This window comes from Scyliorhinus canicula, chromosome 4, assembly GCF_902713615.1.
Source record: "Scyliorhinus canicula chromosome 4, sScyCan1.1, whole genome shotgun sequence".
Taxonomy (NCBI): Eukaryota; Metazoa; Chordata; class Chondrichthyes; order Carcharhiniformes; family Scyliorhinidae; genus Scyliorhinus; species Scyliorhinus canicula.
Genome location: NC_052149.1, coordinates 55,617,359 through 55,631,352, shown reverse-complemented (window position 1 = coordinate 55,631,352; position 13,994 = coordinate 55,617,359). Strand labels below are relative to the sequence as shown.

Below are 13,994 nucleotides of genomic sequence, written 5' to 3'. Positions count from 1 at the left end.
ATGTTCGGGTTCGCCCGGAGGTGGCAGCCGTTCGTCGACTTCATTGCGAAAAATTAATCTTCAGCAGAAGAGGGGGGGTTAGTTTAGCTTAGAGTAGGAGGTTAATAATGTAAAGGAAGAGGATAGCTTTTGCACTATGTTTTATAGATTCATGTACATTGTTTATTTTGTTGTTGTAAAACCAAAAATACCTCAATAAAATGTTTATTAAAAAAAAAACAAATAAACCACAACAAGCGAAATGTTCAAGCGAAAAAACATTCTGCAGCTTTCCCTGCATTGGAGCCAAACCCCACGAATATTAAATAGCCTCAAGAGAAACTTCTAAATGAAGCCAGCAGCATAAGTTGGCACATAATAATTTTCCAAAAAGACTGCTCCATGGTAAAATAATGATCATCTTTATAACATCACAGTGAAACATAGCAATTTCCCGTTTAAGATTCCACCATCATCCTTGTTCATTTGCTGTTCGAAGCTGCCAATGTTTTATCGAGGAATAAATTTGATTGATAAATCCTAGAACGGAAATTACGAAATGAGGACTGATGATATCACCCTCTATTAAACCCATCACTTGCATGGCTGCATCCTTGCTAGGGCAGGCACACCTACACCCCTCTCTTATTCCTGCTGCAAGTTGCAGTGGAATTTAAATGAAGTATAAGACTGTTGGGTCCTCTTTCCATTCCCAATATAACCTCTGACTTTACAACTTACCAACGCATCAGAACTTCAGAGCTGTATGTACTTGTATAGAGAGAAGTGTCAAAAAGGGAGCTGTCATGAATTACAGTTCATGGTTGAAGAAGAGAGAAGCTAAAACTATTGATCACTTGCTTTACAGAATGTTTGCTTGCTTTGCTGAGCATAAAATAGGAAATGCAGCACAGGCGCAATCGTCAAGAAACTAGCATGAAGACTGTTTCAGAGGGGTTTCATAACACACCCTTGCACATGAAAGCTCTAGTGATTCTCTAACTGCAAATGACACTACTGCAACAATTGTTTACTATACTGTGCTAAGCACTGTCCAGTGGTTTAGCAGATAGTGGTACACCAATAAGTCAGTATTGATTGGATACATTTGCCTCAGGACAGCACCATATTAGGTAGATGTTTTAAACAACTTTTCTTCTGTTTTTTATTCCCCCACAAATAAAAAAAAGCTGTTTGAACTCTAATATCTGATTCTAAACAGAACATTTCATGATTTTCTTTTATTCTGACATAAATAATTTAATATTTGTTTTGTAACGTACTGTCCTTTTACTTCTCCAGTACAATGAGTGCAAATTTAAAGATCAACCTTTTCTGTTAGATATTTTAAAACCGATATTTGAATTGTTCAGCACTGTACATTGCTGAAGGCAGCAAAGTCAAAATGGTTATGTGGACTGTAGATTGAAATTAAGGCCCTATTCCAAGGATTTATTACTCTCTGAAGTTCAGTCTCTAGAGCAGACAGAACATAAATTCCGTGCTGCAATTCCGAGTGCAAAAGCAAACTTAGAGTTTATACTGTAAACAATCAATTTATTCTATTAAGTTAGCAAAAAAAAATTACAACTTATTGAACAAATTTGTGGCCCTCTGGCTTCAGTGCTCTAAGTAGCAGCTTTTCATTTTAACATTGTTGAGTTCATTCTTTTGAAATGGTAGTTTTAGTTGTTTTTAGTCACTGCGAATTAAGTCCTATTCTCTGCAATAGGACTGCCACGTATACATCATATTTTGGTTTGGAGTCAGGCAGATTTGAGTTTAATTATCTTTTTCTTCCACCATTGTACTTTGTTCATTGGTTTTGAATGCAGAGAAGGAGACAGTATCTCAAGAAATTGACTTTAATTATTATACCCATTGTGTAGTACAAACAATGTGCGGAGCATTGAAGTCCTTACAGGCATATTTTCGTTGATACCGGGATGTATTCACTTTTTGGGAGACTATGGGCGGGATTCTCCATTACCGGAAAGCTATATTGTAATCAGCGATCAGAGAATCCCTGTTTACGACTGAATCGGGGGGGGGGGTGCTGTTTTCAGATGCTCCACCCCCTCCAAAACGATGTAATCGAGAAGTATGCTCCACGCCGTTGGGACTGCCTCAGGACATTCCTTGAAGGCCCTCCCCCAATGCTCTGCCCCCAATGGGCCTCGTTGCCAGTTGCATCGGGGACGTGTGCGCTCAGATTTTAGGAACTCGGTATGGCGGCTGCGCACTGTGTCCAGCGCCGCCACTGTTAGTGGGGGGGGAGGGGAGCCATGCTTCTGGCCGGGGGGGGGGCTTCAGCGAGGGCTGGGGGGACTGGTGGGGTGTGGCGAGGGGTGTCCAGGAGGGCACGATCTAGCAGGTCGGGTCCGCGCGCGACTGCCGCCATGTTGTGCAGTGCGACTGCTGCAGGTCGTCGTCATGCGTGGCCACGGACCCAGCAATTCTCCAGGCATTTAAATCAGGAAGGCCGTGCATTTTACGTGGCATGGCTGCTAGCCCCTTGCCAGTTGGAGCATCAGTGCGGGGGCGGCACCAACCTTTTTGTCGTAAAACCTGACACATCCTCCAAACATAGTCTCAAAATAGGAGAATCCAGCCCTGTGTTCTTCCGCCAGAGCTGAATTGCTTGTGGTTCATGCTGGCGCTACGAGTGGCGCCCACAAGCAATTCACAAGGGGCTGTTTAGCACAGGGCTAAATCGCTGGCTTTGAAAGCAGACCAAGGCAGGCCAGCAGCACGGTTCACTTCCCGTACCACCCTCCCCGAACAGGCGCCGGAATGTGGCGACTAGGGGCTTTTCACAGTAACTTCATTTGAAGCCTACTTGTGACAATACGCGATTTTCATTTCATTTCACTCTCCCAAACCATGCAAATTTATGTTTGGCAGGGTTCGCAAGAGATTCCGTCACAAATCCCGTTATCGGGCTATCATTTTGTGCAGGTGGCCTGATGGCATAACATAGAACCCCCCACAACAGCGACCTTCTCTCTCTCTCCACTCTCTTTCCCCCCCCCCCCCAACCCATAACAGAGACTGCTCCCATCAGTCACCCCTGCCTGAAGCTAAAGAGCAGTCCAGGCAGAAACAGTGAAAAAAAATCACCGCTACTCCATTCACCTGTCCTTTGGGGGGGATCTCTGATATGGGGGGTGAGGGGGTTTCCCTGTTATGGGGCAGTCCCTGATATGGGGGGGGTGGGGGGGTCTCTGTAATGGGAGGGTTTAATCGCGGTCTTTGTAATGGAGGGAGATGAGGCGGACAGGATTTGCATTGTGGAGGGTGATGGACTTTGGAGGCTGCTACCCTAAATATCTAACCCCTTGGCCCAGTGCGTCAGTGCCAAGCTGGCAAATACTTGCATCAATCCATGCTCAGATGAATCCCAGCCCACAGGCCTGGAATTCACGGAGGCGTGGAGAATCCAATGTCCAGCCCACGAACCTCGATGCCACCTCCACCGGGGGACCAGACTATCCCAAACGGATCAGCACCCATTTCTCCGCCACATCGAAAAACGCACTGCAGGTGGCAGAGAATCCCATCCACTATTTCCTCAGAGCGGAAAAATTAATTTGAGAAGCAAATTTGTATTTGCTGATAGTCGCTATTTTGATGTTGCAGATCTGACCAAAGTAAATTTAGACTGTCAAAACAAGTATACTCTTTGCCTTCATTTCACCTAATGAAAGGGAATAAAATCACATAATGGTTTGCAATATTAACTGCTTTTACTCGGCTTTTGAGAATTTTCTATTATTGTTAGATGTTATTGTTATCATATTGGTCTCCAGATCACTATGGATTTATCGCATTGCCTTCAATTTCAGTATCTGCATTTCTTGGTACCTTTATTCGTCAAATGCCATGTTGAAGATTAGTGCATGGTATTGCTTGTGTCTATAGAAGTTTATGAAATCTTATTTAATGCAGCTCTAAATATTTGTATTACATTTTTTGTATTGTGAATTTAAGTACCGGTACATGTATTTCACAAGAGTTTGCTTTGAAAGATGCAAAAAAAAGAAATAAACTTTAGTTTGTGCACACTGCTCACCTTGTGGTAATTCGGAGAACTGTAACTGGAGAGGAACACTTGCTCAACAGCCATGTTGGAGTAACATAATCTGCCTGAGCAATACGTCTAACACAGTCTTAATGTGAATTTGATAAGGGAAAAATTGTATTGCTGTCTGTTGGGGTGGAGCAGATTAAGACAAGGAAGATTTGACTGACCTATCACATGGTATAATCTGGAAAAAAGGATATCCCCTTGTGTAAATGTATTTTACTAAAAGTGCATCAGAAGAAGTATTTTGATTGTGTTAAACTGAACTGTCAGTAAAATGTTTGAAATTAGCAGGACACTAAATGCTGATTTATTAAATAATGAGGTAAGGTGATTTTTTTTGGCAAGCATTTTAAGATATTGTGAATAGCTCTTTTGAATTAAAGAAAATTATTATAGTGTTCAGGTAATACATTTAAGAAGTCTTAGATTAATGTGATACTTTGTATTTTTGTTCAATAAATTCAGTACGGTTGTCGTGTTCTGTGGGCTGTTGCTGGAAGATTATGTTTAAGGCTTCAAAATGCTTTGGAATTGGCAGTACTTAATGCTGAATTAGCTGGAATGTGGTTTGTGTGCGCTTGATGGCAATTGATGCTAAGATACTCAACCTTAGGGATAAATTCATGTTGATCAGAGAACCACTAAAAGATCATGCTGATAGCAAATAACTGAAGTGCAGAATCTCTGTATAGTTTATCATTAACACGACTTTTTTGAAGAAAATGAGCCATTGCAATTTCGTATGTGGAGATGTAATGTGGTTGATCATAAAAACAATTGCTTTGCGAAGGTAGAGAATAGCTTATAATGGAAAATATATGTTCCACCAACTACTGTAAAGCACAAAGAGAATACTGACAAAAAATGCACTGGACACATACTAAAATTGTTCTTTGCTTCCCTGTATTGTTGCAAAACGTTTGGCTCGTACTCCTGAAAATGTTTCGCTGGACTGACTTCTTGAATTATGGCGTGCTGGTGCACAGGATCATGAATTTGTCACAGGGTTCTATTTCTTACTAAACAGACTGAAAGATATTATTTTGATTTCAGAAAGATATGCCAAGTATTTGTTTCTACCTAATAAGTGTTTTTTTTTACTGTATCTTCAACTGTTAAGTTGTTAGATATACATCCTGCATTTCTGGTACTGGTATGGTTGCTAAATTTATTTGTATTCTTAAAAGCAGTAGCTGTGACTGATTTATGTTAATTCCAATTTATTTAGTATTGGCTTTTCTTGAGAAGATTTGTTGTCAACTGTGAGCAGTTCATCTGGTGAGCTGTATCTGAAGGATACAGTTAACATGCTGTTTTGCATGTATGGTTAATAGCCAATGTAAGTTAACATAATAGGATTTGAAAGATACTACAGTATAGAATTTTTTTTTCAATTTTGAACATCATTGGGGAGAAAGATTTGAATACCATATCAAACACTTTCATTTTGGAAAAAATAAAGATTACAAAATAATAGATTAAGGGAAAATAGTTACCGGTACCAGAAATACATTTGGTTTCTTTCTGTAATTCTTTTGATATAAAGTCGTCTGTGAACCCCAAGGCTTTGCATTAATTATGCACGTCTTGAGAAAGCAACTGTCAGAGTAGATAAGGTAGTTGAAACACTTTAATTTTAAAGCTCTGTTTGCTTGACAATGGATGTGAGATGCAAGCATTGATGCATGGCTGAAATATGACATCTTGTCTTCTGCAGATTGCATATTGAAGATGTGACTTGCAAATTTATTGTAAACAAAATTCAGTGAAAATTTGTGTGTGTTGGTTTCTTAGTCTCAGCCTAATTACTCGGGACATGGTGCGGTTCAAAAGCTTTTCTCTGTTGTGGATAGAGGTCACCGCATCATTAACATCGTCAATCTGGTAAAAGCTAATTTCAATAGTGGCTGATGTCATGACAGCCTTTTATTTTTCTAGCCAATCAGAAACAAGCAGTAGTGACAGATGGTCCCATAAATGGGAGTAAAAGGGTAAAGCAGCCAGCCAATTCTCTGAGCTGATTTGTTGTTTCCTGTAGCATAGATTCAGTACTGCTTTATTCTTTTGTTTTACACAAACACTTTCACTGTGCTTTTGGATCTTAACAGAGGAATTGAAATATTATAAGTCTTCTGGAGATTTCAGTACGATAAGATCTAATCCTGTGCAATAAGAATGGTTATGGTATGTACTAGGACTTGGTATATTTTAATCTACTTGGGAAATGTACCAAAATGGTTCAGTTTATTGTACATTTTATGAGTGCATTAATGAAAGTCTATTTGTGTGGAAACAAACAAAATTAAAAACCTAGTTAATATTCAGGCCTCAGAGTGAGGGGGCCAAAAAAATCTGCTCAGTGGTTACAATGATTTCAAGGATGTGATTTATGTAAGCACCCGTACAACCACATATTGTATTTCAAAGAGTTTTCAATCGTGACCTCATCAGAGAGGAGGAGGCTTGTGTGCTGTACTATGTAGAATATGTTGAATTGTTGTAACTCGAAACATCAGTGTTGCAGAGAAGGCATGCCTGCATTTTACATAACGCCCTTTTGGTTTTGATTCAGTGAAGACTACAAATTTCTTGCTAATCAAAAATGGAGTGGGGTGGTTTAAAAATGGTAGGTGTTTAAAAGATGTGCTATTTGCCTCAGCATCTGTAACATTTTCTTTGTTTATTTGAAAACATACAGTCTTTGTGAGTAGAGGAATGTAGTTTAGCTTTTTAAGCGTATTTATTTTGAAGATACATGAACATCAAGCCTGTCGTGTTCATAAGCATTTTTGGGGACGCAAACAGAATAGATTATTCATTTTTTCCTCTCCATTCAGTTTGTTCGGTGGGCTTTTTCCGTCAGATACTTGTTTTGATGGGTGTAATATAAATAGGATTAGACTGAACAGCTGAAATGAAAGTGATAGCTCGAAAGAAAAGCCTGTGAAAGGTTGCCAAGGAAACAAGCTAAAGGAAGCTGAACTGAGAGCAGGTGGCAGTCATATGGGAATACCATGAAGCGAAAGTAGAACAGGCACTGTGATTGTCTCTCCCATTCTGAGAGTCACAACTTTAATTGTTTCAAAAAGTGTTAATTATATTCCAGACTGGAGGCTAGCTCAGTTGAAGCTATTATTTGACATCTGTGCCTTAAGAGTGAATGGCATTTCATTGACAGGTACATCCATGTAGAAAGAAAATCCAAAGTGGAAGAAATTGTATGAGCAATGAAGAGAAATTTGGTCAAATAAAATCTGTAACAGTAAATGGCGTGTACCACACTGCTGATGGGTGTTACAGTCATTACTGCAATTTTTCATCATGCTATCCTGTTATGTATGCCAATAGGATTATTTGAACCTGGTGAAGATATTAATATTTAGACCAATTTTAACATTGTAGTGGGTGTGTTTTGCTTTAGTAAAGAGGAATAATTAATTGTTCAGTTGAAATGAATACGTAGGATGCATTCGATATGAGGGATTGGCGAAAGCAAAGATGACCGATTACAGCTAAAGAAGGATGAAACTGCGAACTCTTTGTAGAATGTTTGTGCAATGAGTTATTTTTATCCTTGTTAAATTTGTAGATTTGTTTTTTTTAAATGATTTTGTAGTGCCCTAAAAGGAAGATGGGATTTACATTAGAGTGTTAGCGTAGAGTGTGGAGGATTTCTTAAGGCCTAAAGATTAGAAAGCATGTCAAACAACAGATTTGTTTTTTGTGGAACACCACTCCAAGATAAATAAAATACTCAGTAAAGATACACATTGATTTTTCTCATGCATTTATTCCCATTTGAAATATGTGAGAAGATTATTTCTATACCTGTATAATAATATGAGTATTTTCTTTCAGAATGTTCCTGAACCATCAAAAGTTTATCAATTGCAAGTTAAATAGCAAGTTTAGTTTTTCAAAAATTCAATGCTAATTAATTTCTAGTTAAGTCATCCTAAATAAACAAATAATCCTGGAGAAATATAGCTCAATGAAAAATATTTTAAAATCATTAAGAACCACAGTTGGAATTGGTATTAATTTCATTTTCAAAAATTGCTGACTTGGTTTAGTAATCATCAAAATCTAATGGTGATCTAGTTTTTAAAATATTATTCAAAGCATATGTTTTATTTTAACATTTCCCCATGAATTTGTTTTGTTGTATTGAGAAGTTAAAAACAATCAGCCAAATTTTTTTTAAAATCTGTTGAATTTGTACGGTTACTGGTAAAGTTGTTTTTTATAAATTTAGAGTACCCAATTTATTTTTTCCAATTAAGGGGCAATTTAGCGTGGCCAATTCACTTAACCTGCACATCTTTGGGTTGTGGGGGTGAAACCCATGCAAACACGGGGAGAATGTGCAAACTCCACACGGACAATGACCCAGAGCCAGGATCGAACCTGGGACCTCGGCGCCATGAGGCAGCACGGCTAACCCACCGTGCCACCATGCTGCCCAGAAAAGTTAATGTGTCAATTAAAAATGCAGCTAGGATATTTTGTAAATGTTTGATAGTATTAATACTTGTGTGAAAGGAAATTACAGGATGGATCATGAGGCTGAATGAGACTGTAATTAATCTTAAAATGCTACAAACATTTATAATTTATTTTCAATTAAGTTGTTTGTTGCCACTTGCCTATAAGAAAAAAATGTAATCTAATAACCGTTTTCTAACCAATATAGCAACACTAGTAAGTTAAACAGTATTGGAGCCCCTTCATCATCAACTCAGATCAAACTTCTTCCTGCAGTTCTAGGCATTGCTGAACTTTAGTTTTTGTTGCCAAGTAAATTGAATAAATTCAGCTGGTCCTTAAATCAGTTGCTCTATGTAATAATGTAAAGAAGAATTTTGCAAATTGATATGATTTTGGAACATATTGTGGGTAGTAATTGCGATACAATTGTGAATTCTGACTTTTTTCATTGCTATTATGTAATTCACTTTTCAATTTTATTTAACTGTGTCTGTGTATAATCCAAAGTTGTTTGGTTTTATTCATTTCAATCTCTCTTTCCTCTGATGTTCAATTTATGCAATTCTTACTGTGACAGATTTAATGTGATAGATCAAACCATGTTTCAATTATGAGAACTGAATTTGATGTTGATGGCAGTATCACAACTCTAGAAAAAGGCTAAAATTAGAATGACAGATTTGATGTATTCTGACCTCTGAGATTACTGTCTTTGGCTATACTAAATACATGACATTTCTGTTTAATGATCGAAGATAATTTTGTGCCCCAATTAACTCCTCTCTTGAGGTAACTGATGGAATCCAAAATATATTTCTCAAAATCCTGCACAAAATTATTGAAATGCTACACTGGTCTACACATTGTCACCCAAATTTGTGGATCAATTTTCCATATTCCTCTCTAACCCAAAGTTCTTTACCCTGGGGGGAAAAGCAAATTTAAGCGCCGCATCTTTGACCAGATCATCCATTGCGACTGTTTTTTAAAATATTTTCCCTCCCTTCCACCGTTTTTCCTTCATAGAACTCTTAATAGCTCTTGACTTTACAATATATTAACATTGTGCTTCACATTGAAATAGAAATCTGTTTTTAAAAAGCAATGATCCTTTGTTTCATCATACATTAACCATTCCTAATTAAGCTAATTTGAGTAGCTAAGTTTACACCATAATTTTTCACAAACTCAAAATATGACACGACGTAGAACAAATGATAATTAAAGCCCTCCGAAGGTTTAGCCAAATTCATAGTTGTGTTCTTTTGTTCTCAAGAAAGCCTGTTTTGTGAATGTGTAGCATATATCATGTGAAAAAAATCCCTATTTAAAAATAGGATATAAAGGATTACATAAAAACAACAGAAAATTCAGTGGTTCATTACCTAATGTTTTGGAATTTTTATTTGTTAATCTTTTTTTTCCAAATAAAAAGGGGGAGGAAGAGAATGACGTAAATGGAAATTAAAGTATTATTGCAAGGCAGTTACTGATAAACTAAGAAAATGACACTAGGGAAGATTTATTTCAACCATTAACACAAATAGAATACATTTTATTCAGTAATTTATATTGTATTTTTTGGCATAAAATGCAGAAGTGTTGGAGAGAGAACTGTAGACTAAGCTGTACCTGCTTCACCGATAATCAGATTGAAAAGCAGTGCTGTGCTTGTGATCAACTAAACAGTAATAGCTTTGCAGTGTGTGCTGCTGATGCCACAGTCCACAGCTGCACAATGGTAATTACATCTTGTCTTAAGTTTCATGGGGAAATTATCGAGTTAATTTGAGTATATGAGAAAGGGTATTTAAAAATGAGTCTAAATGAGGACATATTGTAATTTTAGGTGCAATTTAGGGAGGAATACAGAAAATAGATCCAGAAATCTGGGTTGTAATGTTTAGACCAGTGTGGCATTTCAATAATTTTGTGCAAGGTTTTGAGAAATATATTTTCTATCCCATCAGTTACCTCAAAAGAGGAGTTAATTGGGGCACAAAATTATCATTGGTCATTAAACATTAAAGTCATATATTTTCCTAAAAAAGGAAACTGCAGGTTATTTTTTTGACAAATTGGAACTACTGCTTTAGACTGTTGTATGACTAAACCACTTCAATGTATGTATATGTGCAGTACTCCTCTTTAATTGTTGGTACATAAAGCCTTTCATTTACATTTAAAACCTGTTTATCCAAATGAAAAATGTTAGTTACGAACCAAATGGAAGACTGCACTGAACATGAAAGATTTAGAACAGTACAGCACAGAACAGGCCCTTCGGCCCTCGATGTTGTGCCGAGCAATGATCACCCTACTCAAACTCACGTATCCACCCTATACCCGTAACCCAACAACTCCCCCTTAACCTTACTTTTTAGGACACTACGGGCAATTTAGCATGGCCAATCCACCTAACCCGCACATCTTTGGACTGTGGGAGGAAACCGGAGCACCCGGAGGAAACCCACGCACACACGGGGAGGACGTGCAGACTCCGCACAGACAGTGACCCAGCCGGGAACCGAACCTGGGACCCTGGAGCTGTGAAGCATTGATGCTAACCACTATGCTACTGTGCTGCCCATTAATGAAGTTACTGTGAAAAGCCCCTAGTCGCCACATTCCGGCACCTGCTCGGGGAGGCTGTTACGGGAATCGAACCGTGCTGCTGGCCTGCTTGGTCTGCTTTCAAAGCCAGCGATTTAGCCCTGTGCTAAACAGCCCCTGTAAATTTGCCAGTGATGTTCGACATACACATTAGCTGCAAAATTTCTTTCACTTTGTAAAACTAAAGGGGGGAGGAGGAAATCAAGTTAAGAAATAGAAAAAATTACTATAATGAAAATATTTTGCACGGGTTATCTTATGGTGCCTAGCGCCTGAGATTTATCACCACTGCGGTTTAAGATAATTTCTTATTATGACAACACTGATATTGGCTTCTTATTTGTTCATTTTTACAATGATCTTTCATAATATGTCATTATTATGCTGTTACATTTATGTGTCACTAGTAATAATCTTAAGCTCTGATCTCTAACAGAGCAGTTGCAATTTTAGCCAGCATTTCAAATGCTGACTTTGTTAAACAAAAACAATTTTTAATTAAGAAAGCTATTCAGATCATAAAACTCATTCGGAGCAATTTTAACTTCAAGTCATGTTATAAGGAATTGCCTGATTGGATCGCTGGGCCATAGTGCAGCCAGAGACGATTGCCCTTTCCCCAACGGACAACAGATCCAAGATCACTTGTTTTACACATCTCCCAAAGTTAAAATAATTTCTAATGACCCAAGAGACAAATGGACTACCTTGTAAAAAACTGGACTTGCAAAATCCTACCAACTGTTCTGGCTTGAGACAATTCACACCTCTTTAACCTGTGATTATCCCTCTCCGTGGATCTGTAATGATTTGATTACCTGCAAATGCTCGCATTCCAAGCATTGTCCAGCATCTGTGACTTTGTCTATATAAATGTTTCTGGAACATACCTCTCCATTCACCTGAGGAAGGAGCTGTGCTCTGAAAACTCGTGTTTGAAACAAACCTGTTGGACTTTAACCGGGTGTTGTAAGACTTCTTATTGTATAGAACTGTGAAGGTTTACAGTTCATAGTGGAGCACATTCAGCCCATCATGTCTATATTTGTTCCTGGCTAGAGCAACTCAGTGCTTAATCTACTGCTCTCTTCCCATTATATATCTTTCTCTGTTTCAAATATTTATTCAATTTGTTTGTAAAAGATGCAACGTTCTCAACCTCAAACATTCAAACCATTCCTTGTTCCAACGACTTTGAGCAAGAAATCTTTCCAAACCTTTCTCCTCACTCTTTTAGTGACAGTTTTATAATTGATGGCCTCCGGTCAATGACATTTTTTGTTTGCTCTTGATGTATGGGTGATGCTGGCAAGGCAGTATTTAATTCCCAACTCTAGTTGTCCTGAGGGCATTAAGATTCAACTACGTGGTGTGGAACTGAAGACACGTGTGGCCCGGACCTCATAGGGGCAGCATGGTTCCTCTCCCAAAGGACATTAGTCAGTAACTTCCCAACCAGCGGAAATACTTTTTTATTGTTCAACCTATCAAAACTCTGCATAGTTTTTCTTTTAAACTCTTGATTTCCTCTTATCATCAGTGCTGCAGTGGTAATAGTACCAGTTCTTCAAGTCTCTTCTCACCGCGTGCATTATTCTAAGTTGTACAGCCTCAATGCTCCCAATGTTTTTTCTATAATGGGATTCTCAAAACTGCGTTCAGTACTCCAACTATGACTCAATCAAAGTTTTATATGATTTTTAAAAAATTTTTTTTGCATACACACTATGTAACTAAATGGGAACAAAGTCCCATAGCGAGCATGTTTAGCCATGTGTTTCCCAGCGCTCACACGCTATTGAACGGTTGAGGCCACACACAGCCCCATTTTTTGCACTGAAGAGCTCCGCTCACCGGAACTCCTCAGTGTAGCGAGAGATCAGGACGCCATTTTAAAATGCCCCCAACAGCACCCCTGACTCCCCCCCCCCCCCCCCCCCCCCCCCAGTGCCAACTCACTATGAGGTGGTCCCCAGACCCCCTCCACCCACTCCAACACCTGCGCAAGGCACCCGATCGGCACCACATCTAAAATGCCAGCTTGGCACCTTGGCAGTGCCAACCTGGTACCCTGGCAGTGCTACCTAGTACCTTGGCAGTGTCACCTAGGCACCTTGGCAGTGTCAGGTTTTCACCCAGGTGGCACTACCAGGCTGTGAGTGCTGGGGTGCCCAGGCAGCAACATCAATGGCAGGGTACCACCTGACAAAGGGTATGCACCTGGGGGCCTCCAATTCCCTGGGAGATCCCCACGAGTGCAGATCCGTCTGGTCCCTGTTTGTGGTGACCAGTACTGAACGGCACTCGCCTGAAGTCTCTGAGGCAAAGGGAATAGATACCAATGCCTCGGGTGCCTCAGGAAACTGCATATTAGAGTGAGGGTAGCTGATCCCACCCACAATGGGTAGGATTTATATCACAACATCTCACGAGATTGCGTTAGATCTTACAAGGCGTTGCGAGCCAGGCAGACCCCGGGAGCAAGGTCTCCCAGCTTCTATCGACCACATTGTGCTGCGGCATACTGCTTATCAGGCGCAGCGTTGCTGTTCGATCGCACCCTATGTGCCAGCTCAGGTGGGAAAAGAGGTATGTAGCCCACTGGCTGCACTGCTGGCTTTTCCCGGCATATGTATTGACAGATGGTCAAAAGCAATCCTGAAGGCAGGTCCCAAGATGTCACGTTAAAGGGACAGGCTCTGAATGAGCCTATCCTGCCAGCAGTCTCAGTCCCTGACAGATTCTAAAGGTCTTAAATAGATAAAAAATTTAAAAAGGAGCCTCACCATGGTCAAGTGACAAACAACATTGATCCCAGTGTTTTGCA

General features: G+C 39.3%; 1 protein-coding gene across 10 annotated transcripts in view; it reads left to right on the top strand.

Annotated features, from left to right (window-relative positions):
- Window positions 1-13,994, top strand: part of elavl4 (ELAV like neuron-specific RNA binding protein 4) — a 116,554-nt gene that overhangs the window by 36,149 nt on the left and 66,411 nt on the right. For 2 of the 10 annotated variants that reach the window (XM_038794296.1, XM_038794293.1), the window contains exon 1: window positions 6,069-6,250. The exons of 4 other annotated variants lie outside the window; for them this stretch is intronic. In XM_038794296.1, coding sequence (XP_038650224.1) covers window positions 6,242-6,250 — 9 coding nt within the window. In that variant the 5' untranslated portion in view covers window positions 6,069-6,241. Of the gene's footprint in view, window positions 1-4,165; window positions 4,389-6,068; window positions 6,251-6,540; window positions 6,693-13,994 lie in introns of those variants that run through there. 4 more of the 10 variants (XM_038794294.1, XM_038794291.1, XM_038794289.1 and 1 more) reach the window with 3 other exon arrangements.